This window comes from Lepus europaeus, chromosome 22 (assembly GCF_033115175.1).
Source record: "Lepus europaeus isolate LE1 chromosome 22, mLepTim1.pri, whole genome shotgun sequence".
NCBI lineage: Eukaryota > Metazoa > Chordata > Mammalia > Lagomorpha > Leporidae > Lepus > Lepus europaeus.
Genome location: NC_084848.1, coordinates 37,193,293 through 37,215,689, shown reverse-complemented (window position 1 = coordinate 37,215,689; position 22,397 = coordinate 37,193,293). Strand labels below are relative to the sequence as shown.

Sequence of the window (22,397 nt, the reverse complement as noted above, 5' to 3'; positions counted from 1 at the left end):
GAAGAAACAAGGCTAGGAGAACGTGGCGCTGGGTCAGGCCTCACCGCGGGCCCCGGTGGTTGTGGCTGTGGGGCGCCGGTGAGGCCAGGCCGGTCGCAGGGCGGACACGGCAGCCTGCGCCCGCGGATCCCTGGCCACCTGGCTCCTCCGGCGCCGGATTTGCTGGTCTCATCCTCTCTCCTTCCTTCATTGTGTTTATCTCGCTGTTAGATTTTTTTTTTTTTTTAACACTGGATTCTGTTTCTGTGCGTGCGGGGCGGGCAGCTCAGATGTCGCACTCGCTGTCGCTGGACGTGATGGAGATGGCCGAAGTGGCTGCCTTGCTGGATAGACTGGCGGCTGGGCTGGCGGCGACGCCCAGCACCTCGGGCACGCCTTCGCCCTCGGCTCGAAGCGCCCGCCCGGAGCCCTGCGACAGAACCTGCTGCTGGAGTCTACCGGGGAAGGAAGGGGACAGGGGTCACAATGCGTTAGCATAGCCGCCCGTCGTCCCCTCCCTCGGTGGCAGCCGAGGGCTCTCCCCAGACCCTGGCACCCACGGCCGCTCTCCTCTAGCCCTTTCTCGGCCCCAGCTTCCCAGTCTTTGAGATTCTGGGCGCTCAGGGTTTTGCCCATCCTCCAGGACTGTTGGGGGACAATCAGAGGTGTGGATGACAAGAACTGGTCAGGCTGCGGGACCTGAGGCTCCCCTCCCGGTGGGACTCTGCCTGGGGCGCACGCCTGAATTTGCGAAGTCAGGGCTCCGTCCGCTAGAGGCAAAAAGGGCTGCCTCTGGGTTGCACAGAGAGTTCGGGTCTGGGGACCGAGGCTGGGCTCTGGGCCAAAGTGTTTGACTGATAGAGATCCACACTCTGGCAATGGAAAGCTTCGGCGACCAGTTTGCAGTTTGGAGGCCAGTCTGGCCGTACTTGGGAAGAGAAGATTGGACTTCCCACTTCTTAGAAACAGGAATCCAACGAAAACTGTTTTTTGGAAAGCAGTAGGGAGCAATGCACGTGGCCTTTAAAGACATAGATAATTAGCACGAAACCAACACACTGCTAATAAGCCAGACTGCACTTACTTCGCAGCCTGGGCCCAGACTGACAATTTGCTGTGGGCCTTGGGCTCCCTAATTTATGGGATTTTAAATTTTACTTCTATGCGTTAACTCTCCCCATCCTGCCCCAATGAAGACTTGGTTTGGTGTCCGGGCGCAGCTAGTTCCAGCGACCCCATCCGAGGCCTCAAGAACCAGAGAGGAGGTAGGAAACCAGGATCCTGAAAGAGAGGCCCCTACCCAGGATCCCAGAACGCAGCGGCTTATAACCGAAAACTGACTGCGCCCCCAACTCTTGCTGTCTCGGAATCGCCAGGCACCAGGTAGGGGCACCCCTGGTACCTACCTCCCGCCCCCTCCCCGGTGCGCGCAAAGCGCGGAGGCCTCCAGGTACCAACCTGTTCTTGGCTGCAGCCGCCCGGTCCCTTTGTCGGCGATTTTTGAACCAGTTGCCCACCTGCGTGGGGGTCAGTCCTGTTGCCTGGGCGAGCTCACGCTTTTTGCTGGGGTTGGGGTATGGGTCCTGCAGGTACCACTCCCGTAGCAGGTGCCGCGTGCGCTCCTTGAAGCAGTGTGTCTTCTGTTCGCCGTCCCAAATGGTGCGCGGCAGCGGGAACTTCTTCCGGACGCGGTACTTGTCCACCGGCCCTAGGGGCCGGCCGCGCAGCTTCTCTGCCTCCTGGTAGTGCGCCTCCAGCCACAGCGCCTGCAGCTTGGCGTGCGACTCCTTGGTGAACTTGTGGTTTTCCAGGATGTGGTAGAGCTCGCGGTAGTTGCCTCCGTGAAAGGCCACGATGGCTCGCGCGCGGAGCACCGACTCATTTTTGTTGAGGGCCTCGCAGGCCGCAGGGGCCACGGGCAGCGACCAGAGGAAGCGACCCAATCGCTCCACGTCGCCGCTCTCCTCCAGGGTCTCGCATACCCCGGCCACTTGCTGGGGGCTGAAATTCAAGATGGGCAGCTGGAACATCGAGGCAGTGCCGGCGGCGGCGGCTGCAAAGACACGGAGCCTGGAGGCGGACGCGCGCGCAGCGGATGCCGGAGGGCCCGGCCCGGTGCGCCAGGCTCTTTTCGGCGAGACGGCGTGGGGCAGCGGGGACACACGGCCCCGGGCGGCGGCGGTGGCGATGCAAACGAGCGGGAGCGAGCGATCCCGGCTGCAGGAGGTGCGGGTTTCGCGGCTCGGGTTCGGCTCGGCTCCGCTCCGGCACGCAGGCAGGCGAGCCGCCGCAGCTATTGGGGTGGGCGGATTGGTCGCGCGGGCGCCATGGAGACCCCCTGTCAGTCACCGGCCGGCTCTGCCAATCAAGGCTGCGACCAGCGCGCCTGGGCTATTTCAGCACCTCCCCGCGCTCGACAGCGCCAGCCGTTCGCTCGTGGACTTCCTCTCAGTAGCCTGCAGAACCTGGAGGATGAGGAGACATGCGAGTGGCTGGGGGAAAGACAGAGGCGAGAGCGAGGGCGTTTCGCTGCCCCAGCGCTCCCTCCGCCCCCAGCCCTCCTCGTCTCCCCACCCAAGAGCCCGTGATGCTGCGGGGAATTCACTTCGGGGCGATGCGCGGCCTCGGGCGACAAGTCTGCAGAGGACAAAGAGGACCGGGCCGAGTCGAAATCCCCCGAGAATTCCCACGTTTAGTTGTAAGGAAACAGCAAATCTTTCGGGGAGCGCAGGAAAGGGAGAGGGCGGGGTGGGGTGGGGGTGCTGTCTGCCAGCCGCCCCTGCTCCTTCTCCAGCTGCCAAAGCAAACCCGGAGCGGAAAGAGCAGGACCCGGGATTGGTCGAGGGCGCCTCCCCCACTCCTGTGCAGCGATTTTACTGGGGAGCAAGGACAGGCTGGCGCCCGCTAACGCAGGTGTGCTGACCGTGAAGCCGAATGCTTGGGGGGAAAGGGGGCCGTTGGGGGGTCCACCCCTCGCCCCCGGTGCAGTGGATTTGAACAAACGTGCAACACAGTCGCGTCTAGAGTGCGAAGTCACGCGTAGGTCAGGACAGCAACTTAAAAGCTTATTTCCAAGATCGTTCTACAAATATCGATCTGCTCGGCTTCTGGCAGGCGAGATGTTGCGCCCGGCCGAACGTAAAACTCTTGAGCCAAGGATGGAAACTCTAACCTTGGCGTGTTAGCCCAAGAACGAGCCAGCAAAAGTCAAACGGAGAAGGGCGATCGACAGCAAGGTCGCGAGCCTGGAAAGCGCCCCGCGAGCCGCTGGGCCCCGGCCCTCGGTGCAGAGAGAAAGAGCGCTCTTGGCTCAGTAGATTGAATTGGCAACTTTTATTGATTATCAATTGACATCCGCATCATACAGGTTTCGGAGGCCTCCGTCCAAGAAAGCATGGGCTCATCTGGGCCTCAGACAGGGATTTGTTTCGTTCGGAGGAAACAATTGGGGGTGGGGGTGGAGGGGTGGGCAGGGCAGGGGGTCTGTGCCAGGACAGCTCCAGGGATCCGCTCAGCAGGAGCTCCGGAGGGGCGTGCTCCCCTCGGAACTGGACTGGGTCTGGCGCTCTTTTCCTTAGTATCAAGTACAGTTTGTGCGCGGCGCGCACAGATCCGGTGAATCAGAAGGCAGATAGATAGCACAGATGGTTGGAGGTGTCGGGTCAGATCACGCCACGCCTGAGTGCAGGGCCAAGCTCGTTCTGACGGAAAACCCTGATATTATTTTCACAGATCTTCACAGTTCACTCGAAAAAAATAGCAGAGCGGAAGGAAAAAAAAAAAGCCCTGCAGCCATTTACCTCGTTTCTGCGAGATTGCCAGCCGCCTCCACGGAGGGGCTTTCTTCTGCACGAGCTCATTTTTTTCTGGAAATGAGACAGGGCAGGGGCAAAATAAAAGGGCGGTGAGGATAATGACCAAGCATAAATCTTAGCTGGGGGGGGGGGTGGGGTTTGAGTCGGAGGAACGACTTGCGGTGACCAGCAGTGCGTGCGGGGCCCGAGACGTGCAGGCCGTGGAGAACCCGCTGCGCCCCAAACCCCGTGGGCCTCGGCGCGCGGGGAGCGGCAGGGATGAGGCCGGACCCAGGCAGACCTGGGCTCCCCAAACTCGGGCCCCTTGCTGCAGGTCGCGGATGCCTGGCTGTTTTGTCCCCGGAGGTGGCTCGCCCGCCGGCTTCTCCCAAGGTCGCCGAGTCCCTTTGCGCTCACCCCGCACTCCCAGAGGCGGCCGCGGGCCCGCCGGGACCGTCCCGCCCGCTGCGCAAAGCGGACCCGGGTCTCCGCGCTTGACCGCTGGCGGCGGGGAAGGCCGTCGGTGCCCGGCCTGAACCGGCGTCACGCTCTAGCCCCTGTGAGCAGCCTGTGATCCTGCTGTCTAGGCGTCCCATCCAGGAAATGGGAGTATTTCTCCTAGGGCCGGTTTCTTGGACAAAAGTTCTGGCAGGAGCTCTGGCGTCCGCGGCCGGCTAGGGCCGCCCCTATGGCTCGCAGGCTGCGGGGCGCAAGGTCCTGGGGTCCCGGTCGCCTCTATGCGGGGCGCGAGAAGGGCTTGGAGGTTGGGGTCTACCAGGAGACTCTATCTTCGTCATCGAAAGGCACTCGACTTGATTTTATTAACTCAGAGGAAATAAACAGCCCACGGCCGGCCCCTTGGAATCATTCGTTTACCAGCCACAAGGACGCGGGAGGAAACGTGGGGGCCGAGCCCTCGTTTGGGGAACAGAGGCGCTTCGCAGGGTCCTGCAGGGTCCTTTGGAAATAACCCGACTGGGCGGGAGACAGGGACCCCCACCCCCGCCGCCTTTCCTTGCGCTTCTCCCGGGATTGCCACGCCAAAGCTGCACGTTCGCTTTGCTTTCTCAGTGTTACAGAATCATGGAGTTTTTAAAAGCCCGTCATCTGGGGGGCTTTGTGTCAGCACCGCGGGCAACCCGCCACGCCTCAGCCCACACTTGCTTCTTCTTGCGCCCTTGACCCGCGGATGGAGACGGGGCCTGTCTGGGTCGCAGCGGCCGCAGGGGCTCTGGCGGCTTTCTAGGGCGGTTTGCAGCTGGCGACGTGGGGGCTCGGGCGAACGCTGGACTCGAGCAGGGAGCCCGCGGACGTCCGATTCTGCTCTCTCCAAAGTCAGGGAAAAGCGTGCAGAAGACAATGCCCGCGGGCCGCTGCTGGGGGCTGGACTTAGGCAAAGTGCCCCCCGGTTCACGACGGAAACCTTGCGTGTCCCACGCACGTGGGGACCTCACCCCTCGTTCTGCCCCTGCTTTTTTTTCCTCTCTAGAGCAGAGGGACCCTGGTTACCATAGTGTCCTGTCTTTGACCTCCCCCAAGTCACATGCCTGGAGAATGGTGTTGCGTTTTTATTTCCTCTCCCACGCAACTGCCCATGGTCAGGGGTTTCAAGAACGTGGCAACCGAATCTGCCCGAGTTCGCGGAGACAGACATATGTGCTCTCACTGAGGGTCGCAGACTGGCAGACACGGAGGCCGCGTCTTTTGTGCGCGCGCGTTTGGATGGGGCGGAGGGGGGGGGGAGGAGTTTTTCCTTCCCCCTTTCTGTGCCCCAAGCCACTGTCGCTGGTGAGCGCTGGCTTTGATTATTATTTTTAACTCGAATTTATTTCTGAGTGCTGGGAAACGTTAACAAAGGCATTTTACAGTCTTTGAAATGACAGCATTTTGAATTTCACACTCTGAATAATCTGACTTTCAGACGGTATCATACTCCGTAGAGGGATGTTAGTTTATGTGTTTGGCAATCCAGATACTCAGATTACTTAGTGAATTAAATGTCCTACTTAAAAGGCAATCCTAATAAATTCCCAAGGTATATTGCTGGATTTCATGCTCTTCTTCTGCCAGTATGCACCTCTGACAAAGAGCAAGAACGCCGCTTTCTTGGGACTCCTGGTTCCTGGGAACCAGCTCCACTTGACAAATGGTTGGTAGATTTCCTACCACTGTAAAATTAACTGGGAAAAAGGCTTACAGTGAAAATAGTGATCTAATTTTAAGAGATTAGGATATTTTATTGTTATTTTGTGATTATTCACCAGTTATTTTCTAAATGACTTTTGAAAATGATGTCAAATTGCTTATGTTGTTAAGCAGAGGAATTTTAATAAATTTAAATGTGGAAAAAGCCACTATTTGAAAGTAATGATTAATTAGCAGTAGTTTTTTTTTTTTTAATGTTGAGCTGTCTGTACAGCTCTATGGTTAATCCAAGACATTGGAATGACAATTTACCTTTAAGCCAAAGAGCATATTACAAGCTATCCTCTTTACAATATGAACTGTGGTCTTAAAAGCATTTTTCTCTCTCCTGCTCCTTAAGAACTAGACTAACTGTGTACAGGGCTGACTACACTTCAACCTTGTTTGTCTAAAGGATTAATGTTTTAAAATGTAACCAGCCTTTGACTTGTAAATACTAACATCAGTAGCGAAACACTAATTGAACGACTGAAAGAATAATTAGTTCATACTTCTCTACTGGAGAATTACTATTTTCCATCAGGTTATTGTTATTTATTTATTTATTTTTACCACTTTTAAATCCAAGGTCAAAATATCCTTCTAAAATACACATAGAAATCTTAAAATTCAGTGAAGTGGCAAAATGTAAGTTTGCTTAGTATCCTCTTGGATGTGCAAAAGATTATTTCACAATAAATTGTGCCATATATCAGTATTAAATTCCAATTCCAAGTACTGGAAAGTCAAATAGAGGCTCTAATCTTCAGTAAGAACATTCAATTCTCTGAATTGATACAGTTGATTAGCAAAAAGTACTTTTAAAAATTGCATTATAAAACATATACTTACATAACATCTTACCCTTCGAATCAGCAATTCTCCACTGAGACCTCTCTACTTCCTAGGAACATCTGTCATTATCTGGAGACAATTCTGGGTTTCACAACTAGTATCTAGTAGGTGCAGGCCAAAGATGCTGCTAAACCTTTTAAAATGAACAAGACAGCCCTCTATAACAAATGTCAATAACATCACTGTTGGAAAAACCCTGCTTCAGAGGCTCTCAAAACAGATACACAAAACCTGCAGATTCTGTTTCTTCTGGAGTCGAATCAGTGCACTTTGGATTTCAAACTGCACCTGGGCCGTGCCCATCACATTTGTTCCTAAGAACCTACTGTAATATTTTTTTTTTCCAAAAATGACTGTAAATGATACTTACACTGACTGAACACTTATAAATATATAAATATCTGTGGGGAGATGGGGGTTTTGTTTCTGTCATGTTGGGATCTATATTCTTTGAGGAGTTGGGACAGACAATGGCTGAACATTATTGTTCCATTTCTCTTCTTTCTACAAATATACAACATATGAAAACCAAAGAGATGAAATGATTACCCGTATCACACCACTGATTTGTAGCGGAGATAGGTTTTAAACACAGATTCAAACATCTGTCCATTTGCTTTCCGTATCTAGAGAACTCCGTTTGAGTTTGAGGGTGGAAGATTTGAACCACGCACACATAGTGACTGACGCCTGTCTCATGTAAGGTCCTGTGCTGTTTCAGCTTGGTGCATTTTAGCTCAAGGATCTCAGCGAGATGAACTATTCTGGGTCTTGTCAATTGGTGTAACCCTTGCAACTCCTAAAATGCCCCTTCACACAAAATGTGGTTCTGAGACCTCCACTGTCTTCTTTAGGAGTGGAAACTGTTGGAGTCCAGGCTGTTGGTCACCCTGCCCTGACTCAGCACCTGGTACCCTACCAGCAAAGATGTGAGCGAAGGCAGCTCTGAGGGAGAAGAGATTAGACTGGAGGTGTTGGAAGGCTTGGTTTAAGTAAAAAAGAAACAAAAACAACAAACCTCTGACTCTGAACTCTTTTGTCAGGTCTTTCAAAAGAGTACCAGTGACGCTCACCAGCATTTCTATAATTAACAAGCTGTCAACATTTCTATTACGACCACAGAAGTCTATTACAGACCACAGAATTGTGGTGAATGTTTCTTTAGGTCTGAAATGTTAGCCTTCATCTTCTTTTCAGCCCAAGGGCAATTTTTGAAACCAATTTTGTTTCAATCATTTTGGATCAGTTGTGCGGTAATTTTGGAAGTGCAGATGCTCTAGGCCCACCTATTGAAATAAAGATTTTTAAATGGAAACACAGAGAGGAGGCTGCGTAAGCCCCAGTGGAGACCAGCTGCAAAGCTCTGGCAGGGAATTACATAGACAGACACTATGTACACTGTTGTCTCAGATCCTCCGAACGATGAAATTGTACTCCCTTCTTTTTTTCTCTTTGAGTAAAGGTTATCTGCTTTCTCTGTTGTGCTAGGTTTTGGTGAAATTAATGTAAGAGAATTTGTCATGACGGCTATTAATGGGGTTATTATTAGTGGGGTTTAACTGATTTTTTGAAATTTTAATATTTAATATTTACCCATCATTTAGTTAAAATTTCTTTCTGCCTCTCCCATCTCCTTTCTGCCTGTTCACCTCTGTATCCTTAACAGTCCTCTTCTGTGGTCTCTGAGTATAACCTAGTCTCAACGATTGCGTTCAGAATTTGTAAACTGAATGATTTACGCTACGTTCTCTCTTTTCTCTTTGTTCTGACTCCATGACTTTTTCTTTCTGCTTCTGTTGGCCATTGTCCATACCTTCTTCCCAGACAAAGCCTTGTTAAATCTGTGAGGTCGACAGGGGTAGAATGCTCACCCTGAAAGCAGACAGAAGCACCGGGGGTGGGTGTCAGAAGAGAGAGTGTTGTGTCACTGCAGTGCTATTTAGGGCACAGGTGCTTCTCCAGCTATGCTCTACGGAAACAGATAAAGTAGCAGAAACAACAGGATGTTATATATTTTAAGTGTAAATCATTGTATTAAGTATATGATTTTAGGCCAGTTTCCTCATCTGATATGGAGTTATGTTTGTCCTCTTCAGTAATTACAGGCATTATATGAGATTACAAATGACTATTTCTTGCATAGTGCCCAATACATGTAAATTCTCGTGTAGGCAGCCATCTACTTATTCTATCAGTTAGGCTCCTCATGTTGTCTTAGTGTTGTTGCACCTGTCACCTTGTCCTTGGGCTCATAATCCTTTGGTGTTCTGTTTAGGTCTCTTGAAACTTTCTAAGCAATGGATTATTTTGAAGTAGCTCTTCCTATTCTGTGGATCACTTTTTTTTTTTTTAAGATTTATTTATTTGGAAGGCAGAGTTACAGAGAGAGGGAGAGGGAGAGACAGAGAGAGAGGTCTTCCATCTGCTGGTTCACTCTTGGAATGGCCACAACAGCCAGGGCTGGGCCAGGCTGAAGCCAGGAGCCAGGAGCTTCTTCTGGGACTCCCACATGGGTGCAGGGTCCCATGCACTTGGGCCATCTTCCTCTGCTTTTCATTAGCAGAGAGCTGGATTGGAAGTGGAGCAGCTGGGACTTGAATCTATGCCCGTATGGGATGCCCACATTGCAAGCAGAGGCTTAATCTGCTATGCCACAATGCTGGTTCCTGGAAGACTGTTACAGTACATTAGGCTAGGGGCAGGCACTGGGTGCAACAGCCCCTCTTGGTGGGCCGGAGCTGTGGTGTAGCAGGTAAAGATGCTGCTTGTGACATCACTATTCCATATGGGCACAGATTTGAGTCCCGGATGCTCCACTTACCATCCAGGTTCCTGCTAATGCACCTGGCAAAAGCAGAAGATGGTTCAAGTACTTGGGCCCTTGCCACGCACATGGGAGACCCTGAAGAAACTCCTGGTTCCTGGCTTCTGCCTGGCTCAGCCCTGGCCATTGCAGCCACCTGGAGAGTGACCCAGCGAATGCAAGATTCTCTCTCTCTCTCTCTCTCTGTAATTCTGACTTTCAAATAAATAAATAAACCTTAAGAAAAAGAAAGAAAAGAAAACCCACCTCTTGGGACACCTACATTCTATTTTGGAGTGTCTGAGTTCAAGTCCTGGCTCTGCTCCCATCCTACCTACTGATAATGTGCACCCTGGGAGGCAGCAGGTACTGGCTCAAACAGTTGGGTGCCTGACTGCAGGGTCTTAGTCCACCCGTACAAGGATGGACTGGGTCAGAGGAAAGGTAAGTGCGCCACTCTCCCGTTCCCTAGCCTCCTGATCCCGGAGACAATCAGACACAGCGGGGAGTCAAGTCTAGCAAGAACTCGTTTATTTCGTGCGTAACAGAGCCTTTTATAGCACAAAACTGCAGAGTCATTGGGGCAGGGCTAAGGACCAACCAATCACTTAAACGGTCATTTTACGGGGCGATTTTTACAGGACTAGCCATATGTCTATACACTTGTTACTAGTTTTGTTACCTCCCCTGATGTTGTATGACCTATTAGCTTTAGTGGTAAACAACTTTGGATTTCACCCACCTTACTTCCTCTGGGCACCATCTTTGAATTGCTTCTTGTAACTAATTTCCCCACACCTGATGCCTATATGGGAGACCTGGATTGAGTTCCCAGTTCCTAGCTTTGATCCAGCCCAGTCCTGGCTGCTGTGGACATTTGGAAGTGAACCAGCAGAAATATACTCTGTCTCTTAAATAAATAAATAAAATTAAAAGAAAATAAATTAGTCTAAAAGGAGTCAACAAATAGGTTATAGGGGCCAGTGCTGTAGCACAGTGGGTGAAGCCATGGTCTGTGACACCAGCATATCCAGCTTCCTGCTAATGGCCTGGGAAAAGTGTCGGAAGATAGCCCAAGTATTTGGGCCACTGGCACCTACGTGGGAGACCCTGATGAAGTTTCCAGGCTCCTGGGTTCAGCCGGGCCCAGTGCTGCTGGTTGTAGCCAACTGGGGAATGAACCAGCAAGCAGATGGAAGATCTCTTTCTGTCTCTCTCTCCTCCGCCTTCTCTGCCTTTCAAATAAATAAATATATATATATACATATATATGTATATATATATTGACAGGCAGAGTTAGACAGTGAGAGAGAGAGAGAGAGACAGAGAGAAAGGTCTTCCTTCCGTTGGTTCACTCCCCAAATGGCTGCTTCGGCCAGAGCTACACCTATCTGAAGCCAGGAGCCAGGCGCTTCCTCCTGGTCTCCCATGCGGGTGCAGGGCCCAAGCACTTGGGCCATCCTCCACTGCACTCCCGGGCCACAGCAGAGAGCTGGCCTGGAAGAGGAGCAACCGGGCAGAATCCGGTGCCCCAACTGGGACTAGAACCTGGGGTGCTGGAGAATTAGCCAAGTGAGCTGCGGCGCCAGCCAATAAATAAATATTTTAAAAATATAGATAGGGGCTGGTGCTGCGGCTCAACAGGCTAATCCTCCGCCTTGCGGTGCCGGCACACCGGGTTCTAGTCCTGGTCGGGGCACCGGATTCTGTCCCGGTTGCCCCTCTTCCAGGCCAGCTCTCTACTGTGGCCCGGGAGTGCAGTGGAGGATGGCCCAAATGCTTGGGCCCTGCACCCGCATGGGAGACCAGGAGAAGCACCTGGCTCCTGGCTTCGGATCAGTGTGGTGCGCCGGCTGCAGCACACCAGCCGCGGCGGCCATTGGAGGGTGAACCAACGGCAAAAGGAAGACCTTTCTCTCTGTCTCTCTCACTGTCCACTCTGCCTGTAAAAAATATATATATATAGGTTGTATTAAATTACCCACCCACACGGCAGACCCGGAAGAAGGTTTTGGCTTCAGATCGGCCCAGTTCAAGCTGTTGCAGCCATTTGGGGAGTGAGCCAGCGCATGGAAGACCTTTCTCTCTCTCTCTGCCTCTCTGTAATTCTGCCTTTCAAATAAATAAATAAATAAATCTTTAAGAATTTTCTTAAAATCTTTAAAAATCTTCTACTGCTTTCCCAGGCCATAGCAGAGAGTTGGATGGAAGTGGAGCAGCCAGATCTCAAACCAGCACCCATATGGGATGCCAGCACTACAGCCGGTGGCTTTACTGGCTATGCCACAGCGTCGGCCCCATAAATCTTTTTTTTTTTTTTTTAAGACAAAGGGGTCAGAAGAATTTTATGAAAATAATGATTTTACATAAGTGATTTAGTTCAATGTGATATATATGGCAATGAGTTATTTGGATTTAGTACAAATTTTTATCAGTCAAGATTTGATCCTATTACTATTTCTTTCTTACATTTTGTATATTTTTTAATTTATTCCAGATACGGTCTGTAATTATCACTTTTTTGCCCACACTTTGTGTTTTTTTTTTTTTTTTTTTTTTTGTTTTTTTTTTTTCTGATACCACTGCAAGGAGCCCTCAGCTGGGCTCAAACAGGAAGCTGGGAATGAAGATTCCTTACCCCTGCCACCTGTGGAGGGAGTCTACTCTTAGAAAAAAATCAAAAGGTTATTGCATGGGTCTGGATGAATTCCACTCTCAGATTTCCACAGTCCTGGCCGCCTCATTTAACCTCATCACCCCCCACTTTCTTTTTGGCAGGGAGAACCCAGAAGCCGTAGCTCCCCAATTCTCTTCCTTCACCTTGTTAAACCAAGGGGCGAACACCCAGCTGGCTGTACCCCTTGTTTACCCCTGGTTACAACCCTTTGCAGGTTAGGCAGGTGGGAGTTGATGTTTTTTCTCATCTCACTGTTTTAAAGCATCATTATGGGCCGGTGCCATGGCTCAACAGGCTAATCCTCCGCCTTGTGGCACCGGCACCCTGGGTTCTAGTCCCAGTTGGGGCACTGGATTCTGTCCCGGTTGCCCCTCTTCCAGGCCAGCTCTCTGCTATGGCCCAGGAGTGCAGTGGAGGATGGCCCAAGTGCTTGGGCCCTGCACCTGCATGGGAGACCAGGAGAAGCACCTGGCTCCTGCCTTCAGATCAGCGCTGTGCGCCGGCCGCAGCACGCCAACCACGGCGGCCATTGGAGGGTGAACCAACGGCAAAAAGGAAGACCTTTCTCTCTGTCTCTCTCTCTCACTGTCCACTCTGCCTGTCAAAAAAAAAAAAGTATCATTATGAAGTTGGGTGTCTAGCAATAAGAAGACCTTTTATATATATGTCTCATATCTATCAAATATCTAGAAACTGTAAACAAGAGGTAAAAACAATATTTGGTAGGTGGGGAGAGACAGAGATCTTGCTCTTGTTTTTTCCTGTCCTCTCACTTGTGACACCTGACCTTACTCTTGGTTGTAACCCAGATATTCAATATTTCGCAGTTCCCTACTGTGACACGTCTACTTCGCCCATTCTTCTCCCTATCAAACAGGATCATACTGTAAAATATTTTTACTTCACTTTCCTTCTTTTCTGTTACTCCATCTTTAAGGATTTTTGGGATGACATAGACTCTCAACTTTTCCTTCTCCAGTTTCCCTTCTGCCTCTTAACTAAATAAAAGAACACTTGTTTATCAGTCATGTTAGAGCAGGCATTAGAGACGGTGGTATGCCACCATCTGGGACACCTGCATCCCACATCAGAGTGCCTGGTCGAGCCCTGGCTCTGCTTCCAATTCAGCTTCCTGCTAATGTGCACCTTTGGAAGGCAGCAGATGATGGCTCAAGTGCTTGGTCCCTTCCACCCACGTGGGAGACCCAGATTGAGTTCCTGGCTCCTGGCTTTGGCCTGGCCCAGACCTGGTTGTTGCAGATAGAAGTGCTCTCTCTCTTTCTCATTCTCTCTCTCCGCCTTTTGAATAAAATGAAAATAGAGATTTAAAAATAGAAGGTTAACATTAAAGAAAAACCAAAACCAATTATGTTACATGTTTCTAGACAGTCTATTCTTTTTTCTATTTTTACTTTTAATTTACACATAGTAATTGTAAATATTTATGGGGTATAGTGTGATGTTTCTATACATGTATACAGTTTGAATAATTGCCATATCTATCACCTTACACATTATATCATTTCTTTGTGTTGGGAACATTAAAAAATCCTACTAGTATTTTGCAATATTTAATTATTGCCAACCATAGTTATTCTACTGTGCTACAGAAATGTTAGAACCTCCTATCCAATTATACCCCACGCTTTTCCAAGGTTCTGGTAACCTCTATTCTGCTCTATACTTCTATGAGGTCAACTTTGTGTTTTACAATTTTTTTAAAGTTATTTTATTTATTTGAAGGGCAGAGTGACACAGAGAGAGGGATAGACAGAGGGAAAGAGAGCTCTTCATCTGCTGGTTCACTTTCCAAGCGGCCACAATGGCCAGGGCTGGGCCAGGCTGGAGCCAGGTATGCCAGGACCCCGGACCTCAATCAGGTCTCCCCATATGGGCAGCAGGGACCCAAGGACTTGGGCCATCTTCTGCTGCTTTCCAAGGTGCATTAGCAGGGAGCTGGATGGCAAATGGAACAGCTGGGACTAGAAGCAGCACTCATATGGGATGCTAGAGCCGGTTTTTTGTTTTTTTTAAAGGGAGGTGGGTGGAGGAGAGAGAGACAGAGACAGAGAGAGATACTTCCCATCAAATACCTGAGACAGTCAGAGCTGGGCCAGGCCAGGCCAAAGTCAGGAACCTGGAAGTCCAGGAGGGTCTCCCATGGGAGTGGTAAGGTAAAAGTACTTGAGCCATCATCTGCTGTCTCCCAGGGGGTGGGACTTGAATTCAGGCACTCTAATGTGGTATGTGGCAACTCAAGTGGTGGTCTCACTGCTGTACCACAAGGCCTGCCACCGAGATAAACTTTTTAGCGTCCACATATGTTGAATGAGATCATGCAGCATTTGTCTTTCTGTGCCTGACTTATTTCACTTAATATGCTGTCCTCCTCTTTTGTCCACATGACGGTTTACATTCTCTAAAAAGATTTTATTTATTTATTTGAGAGATAGAGTTACAGACAGAGGGAGGGAGAGACAGAGAGGTCTTCCATCTGCTGGTTCACTCCCCAAATGGCACAGCAGCTGGAGCTGCGCTGATCCAAAGCCGAGAGCCAGGAGCATCTTCTAGGTCTCCTGTGTGAGTGCAGAGATCCAAGCACTTGGGCGATTTTCCAGTGCTTTCCCAGGCCTCAGCAGAGAGCTGGATTGAAAGAGGAGTATTCAGGACTAGAACCAGCACCCATATGGGATGCTGGCACTGCAGGCAGAGGCTTAGCTCACTACACTACAGCACCAGCCCCTATCTAATAGCATTTTAGAAGTAACTACATATATTTGAGGACAGCTTGTACCAAAACCAGAATCAATGGCACATGAACCATAAAGCAATGTATGCATTATTAATATTAAGGGGCCCAGTGCTGTGGCATAGTGGGTAAAGCTGCTACCTGCAGTGATGGCATCCCATTTGGGCACAGGTTTGAGTCCTGCCTGCTCCACTTCTGATCTAGCTCTCTGCTATGGCCTGGGAAAGCAGTAGAAGATGACCCAAGTTCTTGGGATCCTACACCCATGTGGGAGACCTGGAGGAAGCTCCTGGCTCCTGGCTTAGGATTGGCGCAGCTCCGGCCATTGCTCCATCTGGGGACTGAACCAGTGGATGGAAGACCTCTCTCTCTCTCTCTCTCTCTCTCTCTCTCTCTCTCTGCCTCTCCTTCTCTCTCTGTGTAACTCTGAGTTTCAAATAAACAAATAAATCTTTAAAAAAAGATTAATATTAAATGAAGTCAAAAGTCTGGTTTATGCAGTTGTCTAATATAGCTTGTATGTGCTCAGGACACCGCCAACTTTGGAGTATTGTCAAGAAAAGAAGGCAGAGTGGTCAAATGATCGCATTTGTCTTATTGACAAGGCAATTCAAGGAGGTACCGAAGGTATAAACCTGATCTGGCCAAGAAAGTCAGCCCCCACTGATCCAGACACAGGGGATCAAGTGAGGAAACAAAGAGGAAGGGGCTTTTGTTTTCCTATTCAAATGTAAACTCAATCATGCATATTTGAAAATCCAGGCACACTGTTAGCCTGTTGTGTTTCCCATTGGCCTAACAGCCATTCATGTAAATTGATTGGTCTTAGCAGTCACATGGCTGTACTTCTTCCTCTTTGACTATTTTCCCTATAATCACTGTTCCGAGGCAGAATGAAGTGGCATTTATTCCCTGGGAAGTGCTTGTGAATTGAATTGGAATTATAGCCATTATGACAAACTACTGCTATAACCTATTTGCTTCTGACTGCCAAGCGGTGTGTGTGTGTGTGTGCGTGTGTGCATGTGTGAGTGCGTGCGTGGGTGTGCGTAGGCAGGATTGGGCTTGTTCTCAGCGAGCCTACAGTATGGTGGATGAGATAGATATTCATATAATGGAGAATTATAAATGCATTAATGGTTATGAAGGATCCACGAACCTTGAGAGTTTGTAATCGATATTGCCAAAGCTGTGATACTGGAGAGTTGAAGAATGAGTAGCAAGTTATGAAATGAAGAAGGTGGAGCACTCCAGACTGAGGATACCAGCGACAGTGTGTACCTCTGACGCACAGGACAGGTGAGGAACTGAAAGTGAGACAGGATTGCAAAGGGGAAGGTAGCATTGGTATAATACGAAGATGCAGAGATAGATGGGGACAGGATCACAACATCCCTGTAGGCCATGATAAGGATTTTGTCCTTTATTCTTTTTTTTGTTTAAGATTTATTTATTTATTTGAAAGTCAGAGTTACACAGAGAGCAGAGAGAGAGAGAGAGAAAGAGAGAGGTCTTCCATCCACTGGTTCACTCCCCAAATTGGCCGCAACGGCCTGAGCTATGTCGATCCGAAGCCAGGAGCCAGGAGCTTCTTCCGGGTCTCCCACATGGGTGCAGGGACCCAAGGACTTGGGCCATCTTCTACTGCTTTCCCAGGCCATAGCAGAGAGCTGGATCAGAAGTGGAGCAGCGGGGTCTTGAACCATCACCCATATGGGATGCTTCAGGCCAGGGAGTTAACCCACTGCGCTACAGTGCCCGCCCCTGTGTTTTATTCTTAGAACAATAGAATGCTATTGATGTTTTTTAAGGTGAGAGTAAGACACACAGAGAAAGAAAGAAAATTAAATTTGCATTTACACAGCAAAACTAGTTTGCAAGCTATTACAGAGAATGATGGTGATTTGGACTAAGGCGGTGGCAACTGAAATGGAGAGATGTGAATGGAACTGAAAGCTATTAAGAGGTAATAGTAGGGGGGGCAGTGCTGTGGCTGTGCTGGGTTAAGTCTCCGTCTGCAGCACTAGCATCCCATATGGTCACCGGTTCGAGTCCTGGCTTCTCCTCTTCCAATCCAGCTCCCTGCTAATGTGCCTGGGGAAGAAGCAGCAGAGGATGGCCTAAGTCCTTGGGCCCCTGCACCCACGTGGGAGACCAGGAAGAAGCTCCTGGTTTCCAATCGGCACAGCTCACACCATTGCAGCCATTTGGGGAGTGAATCAGTGGATGGAAGACCTTTCCTTCTGTCTTTCCCTCTTACTATCTGTAACTCTACCTCTCAAATAAATAAATAAATAAATACATATTAAAAAAGAAAAAGAGGTGGGGCCGGCACCATGGCTCACTTGGTTAATCCTCCGCCTGCGGCGCCGGCATCCCATATGGGTGCCGGGTTCTAGTCCGGGTTGCTCCTCTTCCAGTCCAGCTCTCTGCTGTGGCCCGGGAAGGCAGTGGAGGATGGCCCAAGTGCTTGGGCTCCTGCACCTGCATGGGTGACCAGGAGGAGGAACCTGGCTCCTGGTTTCAGATCACTGTAGCTCCGGCTATAGCTGCCATTTTGGGGGTGAACCAACGGAAGGAAGACCTTTCTCTCTCTGTCTCGCTCTCTCTCACTGTCTATAACTCTACCTGTCAAATAAATAAATAAATAAATAAATAAATAAGAAAAAGAGGTAAAAGTGGGGGCCAGTGCTGTGGCACAGCAGATTAAAGTCCCGGCCTGCACTGGCATCCCATATGGGCACGGTTCGAGCCCTGGCTGCTCCTCTTCCAATGCAGCTCCCTGCTAGTGTGCCTGGGAAAGCAGCCTAAGTCCTTGGACCCCTGCACCCACATAGGACACCAGGAAGAAACTCCTGGCTTCGGATTGGCTCAGCTCCAACCATTGTGACCATTTGGGGAGCGAACCAGTGGATGGAAGACCTCTCTCTCTGTCTCTCCCTTTCTCTGTAATTCAAGTAAATAAAATAAATCTTTAGAAAAAAAAGAAAAAGAAAAAAAAGGTAGAAGTAGTAGGATTTATGACGGATTGCATATGGATGATGACAGAAGACGTTGCCAAAGGTGACACCTAGATTTCAGGAGTGTGCACGTGTAAAGAAAAGAGAATATTAAAAGAGGCTCAGTATTAGTGTGTGTGTGTGTGTGGGGGGGGAGAATGTGAGCTGTTTGGCTTGTACTATGATTTGAATTTGTGTCTCTTCAGATTCATATTGAAACATAATCCCTAATGCAATAATGAATTGGAAGTGGAGCAGCTAGGACTCGAACCTGCACCCCTATGGGATGCCAACACTGCAGACTGCAGCTTAACCTGCTATGCCACAGTGCTGGCTGTTTTGTGTTTTAAGAAGGATGTGTGATGACGCTATTGAATGCTGCAGAGAGGTCAGCTCAGGTAAGCATGAAACATGTTCATTAGAATTAACGACAAGAACAAATTTTATGGCATACTGGGATTGGTAAGCAGATTTGAGTAAACTGAAAAATGAGCCAGGCGGGAGGCAGTATGAGTTTAGACAACTGTTTAGAAAATTGATTCTAAGAGAAACATAATATTGACTGTTAGGACCCTTAGTGTCTAGAGAAGATCCACCTATCCATTCTTTCTCCATCATTCCTTCCCTCCCCTTCCTTCCTCCTCCCTCCCTCCTTCCTCTCTCTCTCCTTCCCTCCTCTTCCTCTTTCTCTCCCCTCCTCTCTCCCCTCCTTCCCTTGTCCATCTGGCCTCCCCCCTCCCTTTTTCCTGGTAGAGGCTTGACCACATTTAAGGCTTTGCAGGGATACAATTGAATGGAAGAGATTTGATTCACACGGAGAAAAGGACACTTGGTATTTTCACATTCCCGAGAAGGCACTGAAGACACAGCGAAGGAACTGACTTTCAGTTAAGAGGAGAGCTAGCTCTGTTGTTACAGGAGAGGACAGAAAGATGAAGAAGTCAATAGGATATGTCTGGTAGCTGGAATTTCAGGAAGTTGTATCTGATGGCTTCTATATTTCCTTTACACTGTATGTTGGGCATTATATTAGAGGTTTTTTTTTTTAAAGATTTATTTATTTATTTGAAAGGCAGAGTTACAGAGAGGCAGAGGCAGAGAGAGAGAGAGAGAGAGAGAGAGAGGTCTTCCATCTGATGGAAGATGGCCGCAACGGCTGGAGCTGCGCCAATCCGAAGCCAGGAGCCAGGAGTTTCTTCCTGGTCTCCCATGTGAGTGCAGGGGCCCAAGGACTTGGGCCATCTTCTACTGCTTTCCCAGGCCATAGCAGAGAGTGGATTGAAAGTGGAGTAGCTAGGACTCAAACCGGAGTCCACATGGGATGCCAGCACTGCAGGTGGAGGCTTTACCTGCTACATCACAGTACCAGCCTCTTCTTTTTTTTTTTAAAAAAAAAAAAACATTTTAAACTTAATCTTTACAACTATTCTGTAATGTTGGGATTGTTAATATGATCACTTTATATTTGAGGAAACTGAAGCTTATGTTGAAAACCTGACCACAGTTTTGACTTAACAAACAATAGAACCAGAAGTTCAATCTGTATCTATCTACAAAGATTATTATAGAGTTGATTGGACACATCCAAAGTATATAGCAAAAAAAAAAAAAAGATTCAATAAGACTCTGTGAATAATTACTTATGAGAAATTATAGGAATCATTTAAGATGTCAAGTTTTCATGTGTTGATTTTTGGGACAATTACTGTGCTACGGAGAGGCAGAGAAAATTTTGGATTTGGACCAGGTTAAACATGAACTGATGGACAAACATGTAAGTTAAGTATCTGGATAACTCTTAGATAGTAGGATAGGGCTGGAAATATAGATTTGGGAGACATAAACACAAAAGTGATATTGAAGCCATTATGGATGAATGACCAAAAAAAAAAAAAAGAGTGTAGGGAGGGGCAGAATTAAAGAAAAGAAAAACCTTCATAAGAGCAATGGTGTTGGTGAGAGGAAAAGAAGTAGAAGAACTGTGGAGCAGCTGGTGGTAGGAGGGGAGTGGGACAGACGTGCAAGAACTGTAAGAGAGTAAGGTAAGACTGAAAAGACCATTAGATTTGGAATACAAATATTCTTTGACCACGGAGAGAGTGGTTGAATTGAAAGGGTTGACTAGGAGAGAAATGGAGAGAAACTGTAGGTAGAAGAAGGCTTTATGATACATTTAGCAGTAAAAGGAAGAAAAGGAATACTGTGCAATTAGAATGGGCAGCAGGTTCAAATAGGGCATTTCTTCAGATTCTGATTGCATATATCGAGTCAAAGGCAAATGTTAGGAGAGGTTTTTTTTTTTTTTCTTTTGTCTTACAGGAATACTTTCCCAGAAAATAGTTTGTTAGGATAAATGTTAATCTGAGTCAAAGTTCTATAATTTTTCAAAGGGCGCTCTGTATTTCATGAGGAGGAGGATAAAGTTTATTTAAGTCTCCAGTAGATGGAGCATCTTCATTGTTTTTCCAGAAGATTTTCTTGGAATAGGATAAGTGGTAGAGGTGTTGGTGGAACTCAGGTATATTACTATTAGAATAATTAATATACATATTGACGTGAGTTGAAATACAAGTAAATGGGTTTTCAGATCTCAGTAAGGTGATGCTTCTACATGTCTGCAAATATTCTGCAAAAAATCTAGTGTTAAGTTAAAGCGGACCAACTCTTGACCATAACATTTTCTGGAGAGTCACAGTAATACAGTGCCAGCCAGAATAAATAACTCTGCCCTTATATTTATTTTCTTATGCTTTCCTAAAGAGGAGTAGTTCATAAATATATTATAAACAAATTTGATAAGAATTAAATTCAGGCCGGCACCGCGGCTCAATAGGCTAATCCTCCGCCTTGCGGCGCCGGCACACCGGGTTCTAGTCCCGGTTGGGGCACCGATCCTGTCCCGGTTGCCCCTCTTCCAGGCCAGCTCTCTGCTGTGGCCAGGGAATGCAGTGGAGGATGGCCCAAGTGCTTGGGCCCTGCACCTCATGGGAGACCAGGAGAAGCACCTGGCTCCTGCCATCGGATCAGCGCGGTGCGCCAGCCGCAGCGGCCATTGGAGGGTGAACCAACGGCAAAAAGGAAGACCTTTCTCTCTGTCTCTCTCTCTCACTGTCACTCTGCCTGTCAAAAAAAAAAAAGAATTAAATTCAGTGAATGTCTAAAACATATATGGAACTCAGACAACTCAGTAGCAAGAAAAGGAATAAGCCGATTTAAAAGGTGAAGAATCTGAATAGATTTTTCTCAAAAGAAAACATACAAATGGCCAACAGGTATATTAAAAATGTTCAACATGGCTTATCATCAGGGAAATGCAAACCCAAACCACAATGAGATATCACATCATGCCTGTTAGAATGGCTGTTCTCGAAAAGGCAAAAGATAAGTTAATGAACATGTAGAGAATAGGGAAAGTTGGACCCTGTTGGTGGAAACGTCACTGGTGTAACCATTACAGAAAACAGCATGGAGGCTCCTCAAAAAGTTACAATTAGAACTACCACATGACTCAGCAGCCCTACATCTGAGTATATATCCAAGAGGTATGAAGTTAGTATGTCAGAGGTATCTGCATTCTCTTGTTTATTACAGCATCCTTCACAGTAGCCAAGACAGGGAAGTAAACCTTAGAGGAATGGATGAAGGACATCTGAAACACACCCACACACACAATGGAATATTATTCAGCTTTAAAAAATAAGGAAATCCTGGGGCTGGCGCTGTGGCATAGCTGGTAAAGCCGATGCTTGCAGTTCTGGCATCCCATAGAGGCGCTGGTTCAAGACCTGGTTGCTCCACTTCTGATCCGGCTCTCTGCTATGGCCTGGGAAAACAGTAGAAGATGGCCCAAGTCCTTGGGCCCCTGCACCCACGTGGGAGACCCAGAAGAAGCTCCTGGCTCCTGGCTTCGGATCAGCTCAGCTCTGGCCATTGCAGCCAATTGGGAAGTGAACCATGGGATGGAAGACCTCTCTCTCTCTCTCTCATTTTCTCTCTCTCTCTGCTTCTCCTTCTCTGTGTAACTCTGACTTTCCAGTAAATAAATAAATAAATAAATAAAAGATCTGAATGCAGAATTAAGTTTTGATTACCGATTCGAGTGTTTACCGTCATGTGATACAGTTACTTCCAATTTTACTGCTGTTCTCCAAATTACTTTTCAGAAACCGCGACTCCATGACGTCACCAGCACCCACCTGCCCCCTGCGAGCCCCTGCCCAGATCAGCTCCGCGAGGCCAGGGGCGGGGCTCGAGCGCGCGGCCGGCCCCGCCCACCACGTGCTCGGCGCGTGCTCCGGGGGCGGCGCCAGGGGGCGGGGCGAGGCCGGGCGGGCGGGCGTCGGCATCTGGCGTCGAG

At 48.6% G+C, this 22,397-nt stretch overlaps 1 protein-coding gene across 1 annotated transcript; it reads right to left on the bottom strand.

Moving 5' to 3' along the window:
- Window positions 1-265: 265 nt before the first annotated feature.
- On the bottom strand, window positions 266-2,172 carry SIX6 (SIX homeobox 6). The gene is made up of 2 exons (XM_062181689.1): window positions 1,438-2,172; window positions 266-434 (listed from the first exon to the last, which is right to left on the bottom strand). Exons 1-2 carry the CDS (start codon window positions 2,007-2,009, stop codon window positions 266-268), a joined length of 741 nt encoding a protein of 246 aa, XP_062037673.1. The 5' UTR covers window positions 2,010-2,172.
- Window positions 2,173-22,397: the final 20,225 nt, after the last annotated feature.

Coding starts and splice junctions, on each gene's coding strand:
- SIX6 (XM_062181689.1), bottom strand. CDS start 2,009: ATGTTCCAGCTGCCCATCTTGAATTTCAGCCCCCAGCAAGTGGCCGGG. Junction 435..1,437: donor GCGGCTGCAGCCAAGAACAG/GTTGGTACCTGG, acceptor CTTCCCCGGTAG/ACTCCAGCAGCAGGTTCTGT.